A 19,677-nucleotide genomic window follows, 5' to 3' on the forward strand; every position below is an offset into this window, starting at 1 on the left:
ACTTTCTAATCAGAGAACAGATCACTGTTACACACACACACACACACACACACACACACACACACGTACCTCAGTTTATGAACTTAATCCCTTCTGGAAGTCCATTCCTAAACCGAAACCGTTTTTAAACCGAGGCACGGTTTCCCTAATGAGGCCTCCCACTGCCGGTGCCCTTTCACTGTTCAGATTCCGTTCTTAGACCGAGGTAAAGTTAAAAAACCGGGACACTACTTCCGGTTTTGTGCAGTTCATAAACCAAATCGTTCTTAAACAGGACTGTTCTTAAGCCAAGGGGTGTGTGTGTGTGTGTGTGTGTGTGTGTGAGAGAGAGAGAGAGAGAGAGAGAGAGAGAGATGTTTAGCTTTCTACTGACTGCATTTTTGGGTCAGTAAGTCCACTCTGAAAAGTTCATAGAAAGGGGTGGTGTAATAAATCCTGAAAATAATCACGTAATAAATGAAAGGTGCAATCCTATACTTGCGAAGCCCTGGTATGCCAGAGGAACTCAGGATACGCAGCAGCAGAGTGACAAGGATTGCCAGAAAAAGCCCAGTGAGACGGGGGAGGATCACCCCCAGACTGCACCGGTGTGTGAGGCAGTCAGTTGCAGGTGGAAGTCAAGGAGGGAGAGGACAGATGATGGCCAATGGCTCCTTCTGGGATCTACCCAGCAGGGCAAGCCTCTCTGGCCAAATTGCAGGGAGGGGGACACTCTGCGTGCTTATTTTTGTCCTGGCTCTATTCTTTGGTGACTTGACAAAATGAGTCACCTCTGACTCTTGTGCTCTCCACATGTTATGAGTCTTGAGGCATCACCAAGCTCAGGAATGGCATGGCAGCTGGATGACATAAGGGGGTGGGGGGAGGCTGAGACTGGAGACCAGAGACTGGAGGAGATGGCTGTTATGTACTGAAGTTCTCACCCTGGGCCAGCAGGGGGATACTGTAGATAGTTATGCAAATGAAGGATCGAAAGTGACGTTCAGTGATTGGATAGTTTGTATGCAAATGAAGGACCGAAAGTGACGTTCAGTGATTGGATAGTTTTAGAAAATGGCAACAGTTACATTGTTCTGGAGCTCTATATAAGCAGGCTGACTGAGCTCCTCAGTCAGTTCTGCTCCAGCTTACAAATAAAGAGCTGCTTTGGAAGAATCGCTGTGTCGTCTGATATGTTCGCCCACAACTTAACAATGGCACTTTCCCTTCCCAGGATGTCCCAGGCTGGGGAAGCAGGATGCCCATCTCTCTTCTTTCCTCCTTGGGGATGGGGATAGTCAGAAGGGGAGGGCACAGCCTGGTCACCCAGCACCCGATGGCACTCCCACTGGGGGGAACAGTTGCATCCTCCCCAATTCATGCTCAGGGATCTTGCAAGGCACATGAGTTGTGAGCAGGTCTGCCTTGCTCTATAGCCCTGCTGCCTCTATAGATTTGGAACGGGTGCCGAAGCAGCAAGCACTCGTCATGACTTGTCTGTGAGGTGCTCATATGATAAACATTACTTATGCACAAAGCAAGCGACATAAACTGGCACCCACAGCCCAGTTAACTCACCCCTGACTTAGAGGCCCTTTCCCAACTCTCATCCATCTCTCAGATAAGGAAGCAGCTGACAGGCAGTCAGCGTGAAAAGACTCCCTTTTCCCAACTAGCTATGTGCCCCAGGCAGGGGCGCCAACTTGGACCCCAGATTGTTACACCCTGTGAGGCCTTGGACAGCACCTCCACGTGACTTCAGGCACCGGAAGTCACATCAGAGGCCCTGCACGGTGTGGGTGCTGAACACCCAAAACCATTTTTTTGTGGGTGCTCAGGCCCTCAGGGCCCCCTTTAGTTGGCGCCAGTGGTCCCAGGCCCACAGCTGAACATAGTATCAAAGCCAGCCAATTAGCATATACAAAAGCAAATGCATAAACAAACATGAACTTATTCTTTCAACAACTAACAATTAACCCCCCAGTTATCTTGACTAGCAAGATGGCATCCACAGGCCTTCCAGAGCATTTGCACCCCTTGATTCTCTGCTCATGCTGATGGGGCAGAGGGCAGTTGGAGTCCAGAAGATCTGCAGGGCCACAGATTTCCCACTGCTGACCTCTGGCCTTATGCCAGCAGAGCAGTGGCATTTCTCCCTTCCAACCAGTGTCCTATGAGCATATGTCTCCTCTGTTGAGAGACATAGTTTCCTGGATGATATGTATTCCTACCTATCGGCTCAAGGGCCAGGCATCCTTTGAAAGTCCTGCCTCAGGCTCAGAGAGCTCCTGACCATCAGCCTCAGGTTCTGCAGGTTCCTGGCCACCAACCCCAAGGCTTAGTGTCAGGAACATGGAAGACCAGTTGCCCAGCTGGTGGTACAGCAGGCCTAGAGCTCAAGGCTAGGGCTAAGCCATATACAGAGTTCAAGACTGTTAGTTGTGTTTTTTTTTAAAGGCTTAGGTGTGAGAAGGCCAAGCACTAATGGGCAGCATCTAATGAAGTTCCAGAGTCCAGAGACAGGCTGAGCTAAATCCTAGTGGTTAAGGGAGAAGCATCAAGACAACACTTCTATCCTACCCTAAAGGTTGGTACCATATGGTCAGAGACTGGTCAGATGAGGAGGAGGGGTGGAGACCAACCACCACCCCAGGAGGCTTCTGGGCAGGAGGCAGGTGCAATTAGCATGGACCCAGATGCGTGGTGGTGGCACGCTGGGAAATAATGGAGGAACAGGAGCAAGCTAGCAGATGCTCCAGTCCTACACAGAGACAGGAGAAACAGCACAGCAGGCAGTGGACACAATGTCACTTGAAAGCCTAGTAGACCCTCCTCCTCCTCCTTGAACCAGGCGTTCCCTGCGTATCTTAGAGCGGAAAGCCAAAGAGAGATTCCTTTGCTGGGCACCGTAGGCAGCAGGAGGGGTTGGGAAGCTAGGAAGTACCGCAAGGGGGGTGGAGCAGGCATTCTGAGCAAAGTCTCAAGATTGGGGGAGCATAATTCATGGCCTCTCTGTGTATTTCTGTTGATTTAAATAAAAGAACTGAAAGAAGCTCTCTGTGTCTCTGATTTCACTAGGCTCACGACACATGCCTGCTGTGCAAATACGTATCAATATTGGGCGGTATCTTTTATGGGAAATTTCATGTGGGTGTTTTCAAAAGGGTCAGTCACTAAAATAACAAAACAACACATGTAGCAGCTGCATTTATATAATACTTTATAGCGTTGAAAGTGCTTTTCTTACACCATCTCAGGAACTCTGTAAGGAAGGACAGAATTATTTCCCACAGTTTGGAAGAAACAATTGCTTAAGAATTTCTATGTCAGCAGTAAATCTGCCATTTTCCTCAAATAATTGGGTTTCAAAATGAAATCTTGAAAGTTTGTTTGATATTTTAGAAATAATAATGATAATAATGTTTTCCTGACATTGCTTTTTTTGGAGCTGTCACCAGGTTAGGGTTTGAAGTGGCTCATATTAGGCATGAAGATTAAGGCAGGTATTCAGGTCCTCTTGGATGCAGATGTTGGCTTCACTGGTAAGGCTTTCTCACAGACATAGAAGGATTCAGAACTGCAGGTGTAGTCATTCCATTCCCCGTTGATCCAAAGTTGGCCACAGTCCTCATCCTGATTTTGATAATTGTTGGGTTCTCCTTGCTTCCAGTTCCTGTGATGGAAGCAAGATGTCTCTGTCTCTCTCTGAGCATCATCAGCATAATCATCATCACCAAAAATTCACTAAACCTATTTATGTTCACCCACTAGGAATTCTAGGCCACTGTTTCCCAAACCTCTAAAAGATTAATATTTTCCTCCCTAAATTAAAATTGAAAGCCTATTTACTTTTACAACTAAAAATATTTATTCCCTGTACACGTCTACTCAGAGATGAGCTTCACACTGTGTCTGTTGCGGCTTATTCATAGGTCAAGTGGGCATAGGATTGCAGCCTATAATATATTATTATTTTTTCATAGTATTATTATAGGGTTATTATATTATTGTTCCATAGGGTTGCAGCCTTCCAAACACAGGACCGGTGTGACCAAGTTGCTTCCCGTACGAAAAACTGGCAGTGACACTGTCACCCCTTGTGACCTCCAGTCACTGAGAAGCAGCCGTGAGGGGGCCCTGGCCTCGGGAGTGGGGAGGGCAGGACTAGGTGGGCCTTTGGCCTAGTCCCACAATGACCCCAGAGAGTTGCCCAGTGCTTACTTGAAGCCTGTTCTGTAATTGCTGCCGTCCAGCCATTTCCACTCGCCTTCTGTGTGTTGGTCATGGAGTCCAATCCAATAGCGCTCATTCCTGGTCCGTGTCTGTATGAAATTCTGCAAGAGGCAAATCCAAAATACAGAAATATGGGGCTGTGTCAAACAAAGGCATCCCATTAGCGCAAGGACTTCCATCTTCCTCTCCTTTTCCTCACCCTCCCTCCCATTTTTTCCCTGGGGTTCTCCAACGTCCAGAGCAGACTTGGGGGGGGGGGCTGGGGGGCACAGGGACAGGAATTCCATTGTGTAGGCAGAAGTGCCTGTGTCGATGGGGCCAGTTCTCTTCTTACAACCATTGCTTCTGTGTATGCATGAAGATGAAGATTCTGGGCTGCCTACTTTACAGAGAAGGAGAAGAGTTGCTCCACTGCAGTCAATGGGCAAGAGCACTTTGCCTGCCTTAGGCAAGTGAGTGAGTGATCAAGGAAAATTTGTTTCACATCTTGTTACCTGTTTGGCCAAATTGTTAATGATGACCAGCTGAGAGTGCTGCTGTTCACACTGCGCTTTGGCCATGTGCCAGGACACGGCCTTCAGGGAGAAGTAGTAGCATTTCCCACTGAAATATTCCCATTGTCTGGTGTCGGCACCACACGGAAACACTGAGCAAAGGAAAAAGACGAGAGAGAGAGAGAGAGAGAACTTGGCACTAGCCTAGCTTGTCAATTTAGCAGGGTCTAAAAAGTACCAGAGAACAACGGCTGGGTGAAGGGACTGCTCTAGTGACCCAGCGTTGTGTGTTCAATGCTGCAGATGTAGTGTTGAACTGTAACCGTAATTCTTGGGGAGGGGGCAAGCCATGTACTTTGAATGTGCTGTGTTCAATGTGCTCTAGATTGATGGTGGTGCATAGGCAGCCTAAATGAAATACATCTATCCTTTTTAAACTGACTTATTTATTATTACATTTTTATTCCACCTTTCTTCCAAGGATCTCAAGGTAGCATAGGTGGTTCCCCGCTCCCCTGTTTTATCCTCACAACAGACCTGTGAGGTAGGTTGGGCTGAGAGGCATTGCAGGGCTCAGTGCTTCGTGCCTGGTTTCTCAGGTTCAAGTCCAACACTGCAGACACCTCTCCACATGGCTTCCCATCCATAAATTTTAATTTGCACAGTTTATTCTGCAATGTATTTACATGACTAATGTGACTCCAGGTATGGACACGTAACACTAATCTCAAAAAAGAAAACTTTTTAATTTTAAGTCATTAAGTAAATAAGTTACAGGATGCATAGGTCAGAAGTACTGTCTTGCCGATTATGATCACGTCACAAGGAGAGGCTGAAATCAGTTCATTTATAAAAAGCAGAAACGGGTAGTTTTTAGAAACAATTCTCTTACTTTGAGCTTCTTGTGGGATCACCTAAAAGGACTTGGAGCAGAATTTGGGTGGAGGCTGGGAAGGCAGCCCCTCCCTGCAAAGGGGAATATACTCTTATAAGCTTGGGGTTGGTTTGGATGGTGTTTTGGGGTCCCCTCCAAGCCTGTGGTTTTCCATCTGTAAGATGAGATTCTGTAGCAGAAGGAACCATTTTCTTTGTTAATGGCCAAGCTTGTTAAGGGTCAAGAACACTAGCTAACCAAAGAGAGGCCTTCCTCCCTTACCCGGCTGGAGCCACGTCATCCCTAGGGGGTAGGAGAACAGTTGGCCAGAGGCTGGTCTCATCTTGCTCTCTGTGCTGAACCAAAGCTATTGCTTTGTGTGTGGTGAGATGTCAGGGACTGGCTGGATGAGGAGGAGTGGTGGAATCACCTGACCAAGATCTCCCCTGGAAATCCCAGAAGAGGATTTGGATCCTAGATCCTGGTGGTGGACAACTGGGCACACCTCAGAGGAAGGGAAGAGCTTTAACAGAGAGACTGGCGTTTCCCTGTTGTCCTCTGATCTGTGATGGAGCTGTTCTCTTGGTCAGCTCCCTTGACCCAGAGGTGGGGGAAGGTCTGGAAGCTTAATGGGGGAGCAAATCTGTTAATGCTGTGAGTCTTTCCATCTTATGCTCGGGATGTATATATGTGTAAATAGAACCCTATATCAAAAACACACCACTCTCTCCTGTGACCTTCATTTCAGGGAAACTGAACCTGAGGTGAACGCCGACACCCCTGAAGTCTCTCAACGCTTGGAGACTGAGGTCTTTGTAGCAACAGAAACTTACAGTGAAAATCATGTCCGTAGGGATCCTTCACAAGGGCTGTGTGGAGCTTGCTGATTTCTGAGGATGCTAATGCAACTGGCGTGATAAAGAGGGGGAGAAAAATATATGTCAGAATCTTCCTTCATCCTGCTACCCATTTCCAATTACATAAGAGTAGGAATGCCAAGCCACCATGAAAAGGTCATCCTTGTTACGGGTGTTTTTTTTAACCTTTGAACCTTTTGGCAGCTTTTTTTGTATAACAGGCAAAGGGCAGAATCAACCTTGTGCTCACAGAATGGCTTTGGGTCCACCTCTGGTGGCCGAAGAGGAGGGAAGAGGACTTTCCCCCTCACCCATCACACCACCTCCCTCCTAATTCTGAAGGGGCCCCAAATCTGGAGCCCACTGCGAGGAAGGCATTGTAGGGCAGAGTGGGGCTCCAGGGACACCGTTTCTCCTCTTCTGGCATGAGTGGAGAGGCATCCACAGAATGTGAAATCAAATCATGCGGCTTCCTGCAGAGAATCCTGGAAACTGCAGCTCACCTCTCACAGAGCTACAATTCCCAGCCCCATTAACAAACAACAGTTCCCAGGATTCTTTGGGGGAAAGAAATGTGCTTGAAATTTATGGTATGGATAAGTCACCTCCTGCCATCTCTGACCATGCTGGTTGTGCCCTACAGGAAATCCTGCAGGCAGGGGCAGCACATCCCTGCCACCCCACCCTGTGCCACTCCTCCACCCTCACCTGGGAAGCCAGAGAGGTGGTCTCCCCACGGGTGCGCTGCCCACCCACCCCAGCAGAGCAGAGGCACCAGCAGAAGCGCCAGAGAGATCTTGCAAGACTGCTCTGCTGGCTGAGGTGTCCATGGGGATGCTGCTTGTTTGGCTTCTGCCGCCTGAGGTGGCTCTTTCACCCTGCCTCAAGGGTGGGCCAGTGCTGTCTGGAGGGCACCAGGCTGAGGAAGGCTGTGCTGGAAAAAAGCGCCTTTGGGAAGTGCAAGGGGACCAATTGGAGTCCACCCAAAATGCTGGACTGGCTGTCAGAATTTGGGGATGTACTGATATATTAAAAAAGTTAAAATCATCAGTATCATTTTCAGTGAGTGTGTATGTTTGAACCTGTAGCCCACACATAAACACTCAAGTGCCATCTTTTTTACCTCCACCGGAGCACGCAAGGCTGTGCTGTATGTTTCCTTGATCGCGGCATCTTCTCCTGCACTCTCAGGGTTGGGAACATCGGAATCTGCCTTATAATGGACCACCTTGCTGAGTGTGGGCTGCACTGGCTTGCAGCAGCTCTCCAAGGTTTCTGACCACGGACATTCTCAGCCATATCTGGAGGTGCTGGGGACTGAACCTGGGACTTTCTGGGCACCAAGGAGATGCTCTGACATTGAGCTGCAGAGCTTTCCCAAGGCATCCTCACTGTAGCAGTTTGGCTGGGTCAGCTTTTATGCCCCAGATTCTGTACAGCTCTTCCCTGCCTCAGAACCAAAGCACAGCCTCTGCCAGCCAAAGGAGGGTAGGGAGAGTTGTCACAGGAGCCTGCCAGTCAGTATCACACAGTTCAAAGTTGGAGTTAAGTCTTTATTAGCAAAACCACAATCTCCACAGACTTAGCTAAATGTCAGGCCTAATGAGCACAGGCCCCTTCATGGATCACTGCCTTGCCGTGGCGAAGGGGCTTGAATAACTCGGAGAAGCTATGAGCTATGCCGTGCAGGGCCACCCAAGATGGACAGGTCATAGTGGAGAGTTTTGACCAAACGTGATCCCCCTGGAGCAGGAACCGGCAAGCCACTCCAGTATCCCTGCCAAGAAAACTCCATGGACAAAGGCAACAGACATATAAAAGTTATGACGCTGGAAGATGAGCCCCTCAGGTCGGAAGGCGTCCAACATGCTACTGAGGAAGAGTGGAGGACAAGTACAAGTAGATTCAGAGCTGATGAAGTGGCTGGGCCAAAGCTGAAAGGTCGCTCAGTTGCAGATATGCCTGGAAGCGAAAGGAAAGTCCAAGGCTGTAAAGAAGAATATTGCATAGGAACCTGGAATGTAAGAACCATGAACCTTGGTAAGTTGGATGTGGTCAAAAATGAGATGGCAAGAATAAATATTGACATCCTGGGCATCAGTGAACTAAAATGGACGGGAATGGGCGAATTCAGTTCGGATGACCATCATATCTACTACTGTGGGCAAGAATCCCGTAAAAGAAATGGAGTGGCCCTCATAGTCAACAAAAGAGTGGCAAAAGCTGTACTGGGATGCAATCTCAAAAATGATAGAAAGATCTCGATACGAATCTAAGGCAGACCTTTTAACATTACAGTAATCCAAGTTTATGCACCAACCACTGGTGCTGAAGAAACTAAAATTGACCAATTATATGAAGACTTACAACACCTTCTAGAAATGACACCAAAGAAGGATGTTCTTCTCATTATAGGGGATTGGAATGCTAAAGTAGGGAGTCAAAAGGAACAACAGGCAAGTTTGGCCTTGGAGTCCAAAACGAAGCAAGGCAAAGGCTAATAGAGTTCTGCCAAGAGAACAAGCTGGTCATCACAAACACGCTTTTCCAACAACACAAGAGACGACTCTACACATGGACATCACCAGATGGGCAGCATCGAAATCAGATTGATTATATTCTCTGCAGCCAAAGATGGAGAAGCTCTATACAGTCAGCAAAAACAAGACCTGGAGCTGACTGTGGCTCAGATCATCAGCTTCTTATAGCAAAATTCAAGCTTAAACTGAAGCAAGTAGGAAAAACCACTGGGCCGGTAAGATACAATCTAAATCAAATCTCTTATGAATACACAGTGGAAGTGAGGAACAGGTTTAAGGATTTAGATTTGGTGGACAGAGTGCCTGAAGGACTATGGATGGAGGCTACAGGAGGCAGCAACGAAAACCATGCCAATGAAAAGGAAATGCAAGAAAGGAAAGTGGCTGACCAACGAGGCCTTACAAATAGCGGGGGAGAGAAGGCAAGCAAAATGCAATGAAGATATTGAAAGATACAGGAAATTGAATGCAAGACAGGCTTAAGCAGTATGGGGACCGAGAACTCCCAGAAGTGCAAGCTGGATTTAGAAGAGGCAGAGGAACCAGAGACCAAATTGCAAACATGCACTGGATTATGGACAAAGCTAGAGAGTTCCAGAAAAACATCTACTTCTCCTTCATTGACTACACAAAAGCCCTTGACTGTGTAAACCACAGCAAACTATGGCAAGTTCTTAAAGAAATGGGAGTGCCTGATCACCTCATCTGTCCCCTGAGAAATCTCTATGTGGGACAAGAAGCTACAGTTAGAACTGGATATGGAACAACTGTTTGGTTCAAAATTGGGAAAGGAGTACGACAAGGCTGTATACTGTCTCCCTGCTTATTTAACTCATATGCAGAATTTATCATGCGAAAGGCTGGGCTGGATGAATCCCAAGCAGGAATTAAGATTGCCGGAAGAAATATCAACAACCTCAGATATGCAGATGACCACAACCTTGATGGCAGAAAGTGAGGAGCAATTAAAGAACCTTTTAATGAGGGTGAAAGAGGAGAGCGCAAAATATGGTCTGAAGCTCAACATCAAAAAAACGAAGATCGTGGCCACTGGGCCCATCACCTCCAGGCAACTAGAAGGGGAAGAAATGGAGGCAGTGAGAGATTTTACTTTCTTGGGCTCCATTATCACTGCAGATGGTGAAAGCAGTCACAAAAACAAAAGACGCCTGCTTGTTGGGAGAAAAGCAATGACAAACCTAGACAGCATCTTAAAAAGCAGAGACATCACCTTGCCAACAAAGGTCCGTATAGTTAAAGCCACCGTTTTCCCAGTCGTGATGTATGGAAGTGAGAGCTGGACCATAAAGAAGGCTGATTGTCGAAGAATTGATGCTTTTGAATTATGGTGCTGGAGAGTCCCATGGACTGCAAGAAGATCAAACCTATCCATTCTGAAGGAAATCAGCCCTGCATGCTCACTGGAAGGACAGATCCTGAAGCTGAGGCTCCAATACTTTGGCCACCTCATGAGAAGAGCAGACTCTCTGGAAAAGACCCTGATGTTGGGAAAGATGGAGGGCACAAGGAGAAGGGGACAGCAGAGGACGAGATGGTTGGACGGTGTTCTTGAAGCTACCAGCATGAGTTTGACCAAACTGCGGGAGGCAGTGGAAGACAGGAGGGCCTGCCATGCTCTGGTCCATGGGGTCACGAAGAGTTGGACACAACTAAACAACAACAACAATGAGCACAGGAGCTCATTCCTGGTGGTCTTACTCCATGAAAACCAGTTGCTGAGACCCTACCCCCTCACAGCCGTCTAAAATTCCCTCCTCTCAAGGGCTTTTCTCAAGCAGTCAGAGACTGCACCCACATGCAGCCAACCCCTCATCTGCCCTTTTCATGCCTTTCTTGCTTCTGGGAGACAGGAGGGAAGGGAGCTTGTCACAACAGGAGGGGGAGATACCTGTGACTCTTCCCCAGCTGGACTCATCTCTACCTTTTGACTTCCCTCCTCTCACTCACCTGCTTCAGTTTCTGATCTTCTCACTGCCACAGGCTCTCCAGTTCACTAAGCCCTATAGCCCCTTCGGTTCCTGACACCTCCTCTACCCAGTCTTCCCCATCTTCTCCCTGCAACCACACATTGTCCCACTGCCACTTCCTGGGCTCTGAGCCTTCTTTCTATGGTGGCTTCCCAGCTGGTTCTTCCCACCGTTCCTCTATGTCCAACCAGTCCGTGACAAGAGTGTTTGCTATAGGCTCTGCTGCTACCTGAGCCCATAAACTCCACCCAAAACAGTTCTATGATTTACAGATGACATGATGTAGGCAGTAAAGGAGAAAACGTACCTTTGGAGAGGGCCACCACAAAGCCAATGACAATCAGCAGGTAGGAGACACCCAACAGTGCATAGATCAGGAAAAATGGCCTCTGAATAAGATTTCTCCCTTCATAAGAGGAAAATGAGAAGATGGGAACTTGACCCTATGCAGACTTCTCTTTGGTAAAAAGTAAGGTAAAAAGTATTGGCCTTCAAGAAAGGATTATGGCTGGTGCATTTTCCCTTCATAGGAGCTTCTAATCACTTTTACATGCATACAGAGATGGAGGAGAATTTTGTTAGGTCTGCATGTTAAAGCTAACCAACCTAATCTGCACCTATGGGACAAATACCTGGATCCAAACCAGAGATGGATAAATCCACTAAGCTCAGTTTCTCTTGGTTTCTCATTTTTCCATTCTTAAATTCAATTTTCCACATTTCACACTGCATCAGTGTGCAATTTTAAAAAAAAGTCCTCACAAATTTTTTTGTGAACTGAACATAATTTCTCCACCATTCCTAATCAGAACATAAATCTGCCCTACACTGAATTTTGTGATAACAGTTCTTGACAGAATATATATACAGTATATATATATATATGCGCAAAAGGGAGGTGCAGTGGGTTAAACCACAGAGCCTAGGACTTGCCGATTGGAAGGTCGGCGGTTCGAATCCCCACGACGGGGTGAGCTCCCGTTGCTCGGTCCCTGCTCCTGCCGACCTAGCAGTTTGAAAGCACGTCAAAGTGCAAGTAGATAAATAGGTACCGCTCTGGCGGGAAGGTAAATGGTGTTTCCGTGCGCTGCTCTGGTTTCCCAAAGCGGCTTAGTCATGCTGGCCACATGACCCGGAAGCTGTACACCGGCTCCCTCGGCCAATAAAGCGAGATGAGCGCCACAACCCCAGAGTTGGCCATGACTGGAGCCAATGGTCAGGGGTCCCTTTACCTTTGTATGTTTAGAAATGTGTACATTGAGATATGTGTATTTAAATACTATTCTGTGACAAAGTAAGTATCTAAATACAATTCTTATTTGATTGATGCACGCATTGTATTTATACCCCATCTTTTTCTTCCAACCAGCTTAAGGTGACATACATTGTTCCCCTCCTCCTTGTTCCATCGCCACAACCCTGTTTATCTGAGAGGCAGTGATTGGCCCAAGGTCACCCATCCAATTTTTTGTATGGAAAAGATGAAAGTGGAAGCTGGATAGAAGGGACTTATGAATGCAGAACTGACAGAGCCTGGAAGTAGACTAATCCACCCCTCGCTCTGTGCATCTGGAGATATGCTCCCCCCGCCTCATTTGGACCGAGGTCGGCTCTTCTAATTTATTTTATTGAGAGGGTAAATAGAGAGACTAACCATTTGTGGTTAATGATTTAGAAATGTGGCATTCAACCTTTTTAGGCCATCAAAAAGATTTGCTTCATTAACCACAAATGGTTAGTCACTAATTTTGATGGGCAAAAAATGTTCTGCGTGTGGCACAGAAGTCGCAGCTCAGTGAGTGGGGACGGAATGAAGTTCTTTTGTGCTCATTGAGGCTGCCTGCCAAAGCAGCGGGCCTAAGACGACCACTTCACCCAGACGTGCAAATCTGCAAAGTCTTGTGGTTTCAGCGTCTGCTCCTTGGCTCTTCAGGCTGGGGTGAGGATTTTCACACTCACTCACTGGGGCTGCCAAAATGAATGTATTCTTTAGAGCAAGGAATAATTAGCAAGCCTAACTGCAAGGGTCCACTTAAGTGTTTTAAGGCAACTGACTGCCACCCACACTTCAAATGAAAAAAGAAATAGCAAATCAATATAGTAGTATTCAGTTCAAAATACAAAATCCAAAAAACATTAAAAGCACCAGAAAAAAGCAGCAAACTCAGCAGCATTCCAAGTTAAAGGTGACTTTCAGGTTAAATTCAAAGATCTTTGCTTGGGGCTGAACAAAGCTCCAAACAAGCATAACTTGGGAGAATGTTCCAGAGATCGTGGGCTCCACCACCATCCCTAGACTTGCTGCACTTCAAGCGGATTTGGTCACCTGGAGAGGATCCTTCCCAAGAGCTGATGGATCTCACTGATTGGCCGATCCTTCAGGAAAAAGCTACAAAACCTTTGGCAAATGCCAAACAAGGGGAACAGGGAGATCATCTTTACCTTTAGAAGTTCGAAAGTTATCTGCATACTTTTCTTCATCCATCTCAAAAAGCTGTGTGAGGGAAAGGTGTTGTTTGCCTTTGGTGTTGTTTTGAAACACTTTTGAAAATAGGGACTTTTGTCATTTTACTGGGGTTGCTCTGCATAGATGGTTAATGATTAATTTAGGAGAAGCCCCTGTTCTCCTATCCTCAGACTACCTCTTTCCAGAACATACCTCCCCCTTGAAAGCATGCCCATTGCACACAAATCCAGCAAGGTTCATGGGCAACTCGTCTTTTGATGAATCCGTAGCAGAATTTTGCAATTGTACCAGACTAGCAGAAGCTGGGTCATTGTTCCCTGTTCTCAGCTATGTAATTTCGGGAAATGGGATCACCCTAAGGCGCACGTCTGAAGGTGATTTTACTCGCTGCACGGGTTGATATGGGAGAACACAATCCTATCATTTTCCTGGGCTCAAGCTGTGAAGACTTGAATGTTAAAAGCAGTACTTTGAACTGTGTCTGGGAATAAAACTATAACTGGCGTAGTCATGAAAAGCTACTCTAATGATTTTGGGGTGTTCAGCAGGACGCCAGACCTGGATGCCAATCCCTGGATCTGGCAAGTGCTAGAATTTAACCAAGGCTTCCCTTCTTGGAACAGCCAGGCTAGTTTTCTGGGGAGTTGACAGCCTGGGTGATGAGCCATTAAGGGGGATTCAGGGGCAAATGGGCAAGATAGCAAATGGGCGGGGGCCCCTCTCAACAGATAAAGTCAGAGTTTGGAGCAGTGATGTGACCTAGAAGCAAAGCAGTGAGCTGGAATCAGAGCAACGCAGAAAGCAATGAGTGATTTCTGTCTGAATCTAAGGCTGTGGCTGTGGGGGAAGCAAGGCACTTTTGGGGTGCTGTGAACCCCTCCAGCATAGGCTCAGGTTGTATATATGTGTAAATAAACCATATATCATAAATACAGTGGTACCTCTGCTTAAGAACTTAATTCGTTCTGGAGGTCCATTCTTAACCTGAAACTGTTCTTAACCTGAGGTACCACTTTAGCTAATGGGGCCTCCCGCTGCCGCGCCGCTGGAGCACGAGTTCTGTTCTCATCCTGAAGCAAAGTTCTTAACCCGAGGTACTATTTCTGGGTTAGCGGAGTCTATAACCTGAAGCATCTGTAATCCGAGGTACCACTGTACAACACAGTCTCCACTGTGCCTCAAAAGTAAACACAAACTGCGTAATGTGGCACCCTGAGGACAAAATTTGGCACCCCCTAAATATTTCTTATTTTTTATGGATCTTCTCAGTCGGTATTATTATGATTATTATTTTGCACCCCCTCAGCTTGAGGCTCTTTGTGGGGGAACCACCTGCACCTCTCCCAACAAACTGAGGTTGATGTTCAATAGCTTGGGGGAGAAGATGCTTTTCTTGCCTTTATTTCCTTTATTTTGTACATGAGTAATAAGAAGGACCCTAAATCTCTCTTTTGGCATTCCAGCAGTTAGCAGACAGCAACAGCAGTCTAAATCAATAGCTACTGTTGGTTTAGGCGACTTGCCAATATTATAATGCTTTCTAACTCAGGGAACAGTTAAGGAAGCTGTTTCCTGGATGATACAGTATGTGTGCACACAGGATTTTCCAGAAGTGTAGAATCTTATCTATGGCATGGAATTTAGGTTAAAATGCATGTTACACAAGAGCATAGTCTGGAGGAATTATTCGAAGTTGAGCTAATAGGGGGGTGCTTGGATACAGCACTTCCTTGCTCCTCTGCTAATTTCCCTAATCTTTTTCCTTGTGCATAAAAATGTTTTTTTTTAAGAACCTCTTTCAGGCTTGAATGCTTCCTCTATCTATTCCATCCAGACATTTAGAAGCTTCTGTTACCATCTTTCATAAAACACAGCTTGTTGTGTTGTGAAGCTGGCTTGTTTCAACAAAGCATAGTTAAGATTAACCAGAGGTGTGGATATAACCCTAAACTGCAGTTAATAAAAAATGGAAGCAAATGCTTTCAGTCACCTCATTCACACCATAGGAGAGGAATCCATGAGAGGCTTATTCCCATAACGGCAAACCACCATTTATCATGATGTCTATTATGCCTTCCAGTTGATGAATACCAGATTCCTGGCCTAACCAGGAAGTGAGGGCATCTTCTGAGTGGATTACCACTGGCTTTTCCTTAAAACAACATGAGATCTTTCTTGTGAACTTTCTTGATGTATAAGGCAGATAGCAAGTTAGACTACATTTTACTAAAAGCAGGCCCACTGCAATGAATGGACTCAAGTCTGCTACGCTTTGCTCTGAGTGGGACTTACATTGAAAAGGATGATCAACTGTAAAGCCAATGGACTTCAGTTCAGTATGCTGTGCAACAGATGTTTAATTTTTTAGGTAAATAAACTGATATGCTAACACTCTTGAAGTTTAGGCATGTTTCCTTTCAGAGGTGCAATCATCTTGCCAGTTGGATCTACTCTGAGTAGAATTAGCACTGGATACAACCCTCAGCTTTTCTGCTGTGACGATGTTCCAGAGCACATGCAGCCACACTTTGAAAGTCATGTTGTCAATGAGTGTGCAGCTCCTTGCCATTTCTCTCTGGGTTGCCATCAACTTAAATGAGATCAAGACTATGCATGTGATGGTTTCATTGCCTCTTGCTCCCCAGAGCTTCTCCACAATGCGCACAAGCTCACGGTGTAGACACCACACTGGAATCTCCAAGGGAGACAGCACTTGTCACAACACAGCCTGGCAAATCTGCCTGGATTTTGTGGATGACCTGGTCTTGGAACTCTAACCCCCTTATATCAAGATGTCTGAGCCGGGGCAATTTCTGGCAAACGGCCACAATGGCTTCTGAGGAAAGCTTGCAGCAGGACTCCAGGCAGAGGTCCTCCAAGTCTAGCAAGCTGCTTAAACAAGGAAGACCTCTGTTTTCCAGAGAAGGATTGTCCCCGAGGTCCAAACTTTGCAGGTGCCTCATGTGGAACGCAATGACATGTGTGAGTAAATTGCCAATGCTACAGCGGCGCAGGGTGAGGTGCTCTAGGCCTCCCAGGTGTGGTGCTGCTGCCTGGAAACCTTCAACAGTTATCCGGTATGCCTCGGACAGGACCAGAGTTTTGAGATTGCCCTGGATGGAGATGTTCAGCAGGTGCTGGCTGGAGAAGGCAGGGACATTCTGGATTACAAGGTGCTGAATCTGTGGAAAGGCAGGGCAGGTCTTCGAGGCTTCAGACACTTTGAACCACAGAGAAGGGATCTCACAGGAGCTCAGTTCCAGGGTCGTGACAGAGGAAGGGATGCAATCATAGGAGAGTGAGCGAAGGTCTGTCTCTGTCAGGCACAGGCGGTGGAGATTGGGGCATTGCCTGCCCAAGGCCTGCATTAGTGCTGGGGTAAAAACTTCTTGCTTGCGAATGGAGTGGAGGGATCCCCGTGCCTTCAGCGTCCGCAGGCTGCCTCGAAGATTGTTCCGCAGCAAGTGCCATAGGGCCTTGGAGGACATCTAAGTACAGGGAAGTGAAGTTTGCATGCATATCAAAAGCCACATGGGCACACGAGGAAGAGAGCACTACAACTGCCAAATCACTGCCAGACCAACTAACGCAAGGCTGCAAGGCTGGAGACAGGCCCATGCAACTCTGTGGGACTTGCACCTTGGGGGAACATAAAGGGCAACAGATAGCGGAACATGCACAGTTTGCAGCCAATTTCCTAATGTCACATCCACACTGCATATTTAAAGTTTCCCGTACCCCCGAAATCCCAGGAACTAGAGTTTGTTAACGGTGTTTGGAATTATGGTTCTGTGAAGGGTAAACTACAGTTTCCATGGTTCTTTAGGAGGAAGCCATGTGCTTTATAGTGTGGATGTCAAATGTACTGGCAAAATGTTGAAGTTTCCAAAATGTTGTTTCATTTGCTGTTTGGGAACTCAGGAAAGGGATGGAAATGTTTCATTTTAATTTAGATGCATGCAGGGAGAAGGGGGTGGGACCTCAGAAGCAAATCTCACTGTGATCAATGAGGCTGACTTCTTAGAAATTTTAGGATTATAGCCTAAGATTCCAGTGACTAAGGACAGAGCCTGCCCTCATCCTCCCCTGACTAATAAACCTAAAATAAATTGTACAAAATAGTGTATTAAATTTACAGAATTTTGTACATTAAGTACATTACTTTAATTTGCATAATTTATACAGGTTGCCAGAAAGTCTCATGCCTGCTGTCCGCTGGATCATTTTGCTCCAGGATACTGGATATCTGGCTAAAGTCATCCTCTAGCGTTTTCGCACTGACTCTGATCTGGCATAGCCTGCTCCTCACATGGGGGAAGGGCCAGAGGTCAGTGGCAGAACACTTGCTTTGCCTGCAGAAGGTCCCAGTTTCCATTCCTGGCATCTCCAGGTGGAAACCCTGGAAAGCTGCAGCCAATCATTGTACAGTGGTACCTCTGGTTGCAAACAGGATCCGTTCTGGACGCCCGTTTGCAACATGAAAAGAACGCAACCCGCGTCTGCGCACGCGCGGGTTGAGATTCACCGCTTCTGCGCATGCACGTGACATCATTTTGCGCGTCTGTGCATGCGCGAGCGGCGAAACCCGGAAGTAACCCTTTCTGGTACTTCTGGGTCGCCGTGGGACGTATCCAGAAAGAACATAACATGAAGCGGAGATAACATGAGGTATGACTGTACATAGTACTTGGCTAGGTGGGCCTCTTCTCTGACTTGGTGTAGGGCAGCTCCCTACGCGCCTACCTACCCAGGCCTGTTGCCACAACTACCCAGCAACTAGTTTAAGACGGCGGGCAGGCATTTTTACCTTGTAAGGAGTTAGGTCCAAGTATCTCCACAGCAATTTGTCCCGCACCAAGCGACGCCATCGTCTGCAAACTCTGCAGAAAGATGAGAATAGCTGAGTCATTGTCATGGGCCTGAGATGAAACAGCCAGTTTGATCATCTGGCATCCTGCCATACCTAGGGTTGCCATATTTCAAAAAGTGAAAATTGGGACAGAAAAGTTGTTGGGCTTTTTAGGTTTTGCCCAAATCTCAAACAATTGAACAAACTGTAAGTTTTTGAACTAATTTTAAGGGAAATCACCAAAAACAACACTGCTGACATGGGTTGCCATACACACACATTGTCCCAGATGTTTCAACGATTTCCACCTGGATGCTGTTTCCAGCTGTTTCTGATTGCCAGCTATATCCAGGAAATTCCGGACATATGGCAAGCCTAGCCAAACGGCACAGAACCAAGCAGGAGGGCAACCATACTGCCTGGAATTAACTTTCCTGGAATCTGTACAGAAGATGACTGCTGCTTGGACTCCTCTTTGCTCTGACGTGGCCTTGAGAGGAGAACAGCTGTGTGATAAGGGAGAAAGGCTGAAGCAGGTTGAGGAGGAGGCTTGGAGCTGAGCAGGCAGAAGGTAAAAAGTGTGTATTAAACTGAAGTTAATAGAGTAATTTAGTTTATAGAGATTTTTTTCACTGATATTTTGGGTATGGCTGGGGCTAGAAATGGGATTGATCTTAACGTTGTGTGTTTTTTGGAACCGTTAGCCATTTTGAGTTTCTTTTGCAAAATATGAAGTATATAAACTTTTAAAGTAAAATGGGAATGGGGGGGGGAATAAATACATGAATAACCGCCTCCGATAATTTCACATTCGATAATGATGGCATAATGTGAACAGCTCACCGGGCAGAGCACGAGACTTAATCTGCGGGTCGTGGGTTCGATTCCTGCCTTGCAGGGCGTTGAACTAGATGGCCCTCGCGGCCCCGCCCCTTCCTAGTTCCAGCGTTCCAACCACAACGCCCCTGCAGGCGAGCCTGGGCATTGCAGCCCCGCCCTGGCCAGGAAGCGGCTCGAGAGGAGGGAGGGAGAGCGGCAGCCGCAGGATGGACCGAACCACTCTGTGGAAGTGGGGGGGGGGGGAGAGGAAACCATGAAGCCGGGAGAAGGGAAGGAAACACCCACCGGGCCCCGCCCAGCCGGTCGCGCGGCGGCAGGCACTCCAGAATCCGGAGCAGGAGCGAGTCCGGGAGGGCGCAGAGGCCTGGCCGCTCCATTCCGCCGCCGTTGGTTCCTTCCGCGGGCTGCTCCGGCCTCGCTTCCGCTTCCTCTGGGGTGGGGAGTCCCCCGGAAGTAGCTCTCGTGATTCCTCTTCCGGGGCGTTGCTTCCGTTTCCGCCTGGTCTCCGGCTGTCAAGAGTCCGCTGAATTCAGGTAGGTCCGGGGCGGCAAGCGGG

General features: G+C 47.2%; 2 protein-coding genes across 3 annotated transcripts in view; both read right to left on the reverse strand.

The window, feature by feature from the left end:
• LOC308472053 (uncharacterized protein) overlaps window positions 1–13,552 on the reverse strand; it is a 31,859-nt gene extending 18,307 nt beyond the window's left edge. Inside the window, exons 1-6 of the mRNA XM_080996513.1 lie at window positions 13,408–13,552; window positions 11,273–11,371; window positions 6,414–6,488; window positions 4,707–4,858; window positions 4,201–4,313; window positions 3,490–3,652 (exon numbers count right to left, since the gene is read on the reverse strand). Coding sequence (XP_080852639.1) covers window positions 3,490–3,652; window positions 4,201–4,313; window positions 4,707–4,858; window positions 6,414–6,488; window positions 11,273–11,371; window positions 13,408–13,450 — 645 coding nt within the window. The 5' untranslated portion in view covers window positions 13,451–13,552. The remainder of the gene's footprint in view (window positions 1–3,489; window positions 3,653–4,200; window positions 4,314–4,706; window positions 4,859–6,413; window positions 6,489–11,272; window positions 11,372–13,407) is intronic.
• A 2,219-nt stretch (window positions 13,553–15,771) lies between these two features.
• FBXL12 (F-box and leucine rich repeat protein 12) lies at window positions 15,772–19,610 on the reverse strand. 2 transcript variants are annotated; one of them, XM_080990470.1, is made up of 3 exons: window positions 19,407–19,610; window positions 18,240–18,312; window positions 15,772–16,920 (listed from the first exon to the last, which is right to left on the reverse strand). In XM_080990470.1, the coding sequence occupies exons 1-3, from the start codon at window positions 19,496–19,498 to the stop codon at window positions 16,102–16,104; spliced, it is 984 nt and encodes a 327-aa protein (XP_080846596.1). In that variant the 5' UTR covers window positions 19,499–19,610; the 3' UTR covers window positions 15,772–16,101. The 2 variants fall into 2 exon arrangements, with proteins under 2 accessions (XP_080846596.1, XP_080846597.1); XM_080990471.1 differs by lacking the exon at window positions 19,407–19,610 and adding an exon at window positions 19,125–19,302.
• Between the last annotated feature and the right edge of the window lie 67 nt (window positions 19,611–19,677).

Source organism: Podarcis pityusensis (genome assembly GCF_964106645.2).
Source record: "Podarcis pityusensis genome assembly, chromosome: 2".
In the NCBI taxonomy this organism is placed as follows: Eukaryota; Metazoa; Chordata; class Lepidosauria; order Squamata; family Lacertidae; genus Podarcis; species Podarcis pityusensis.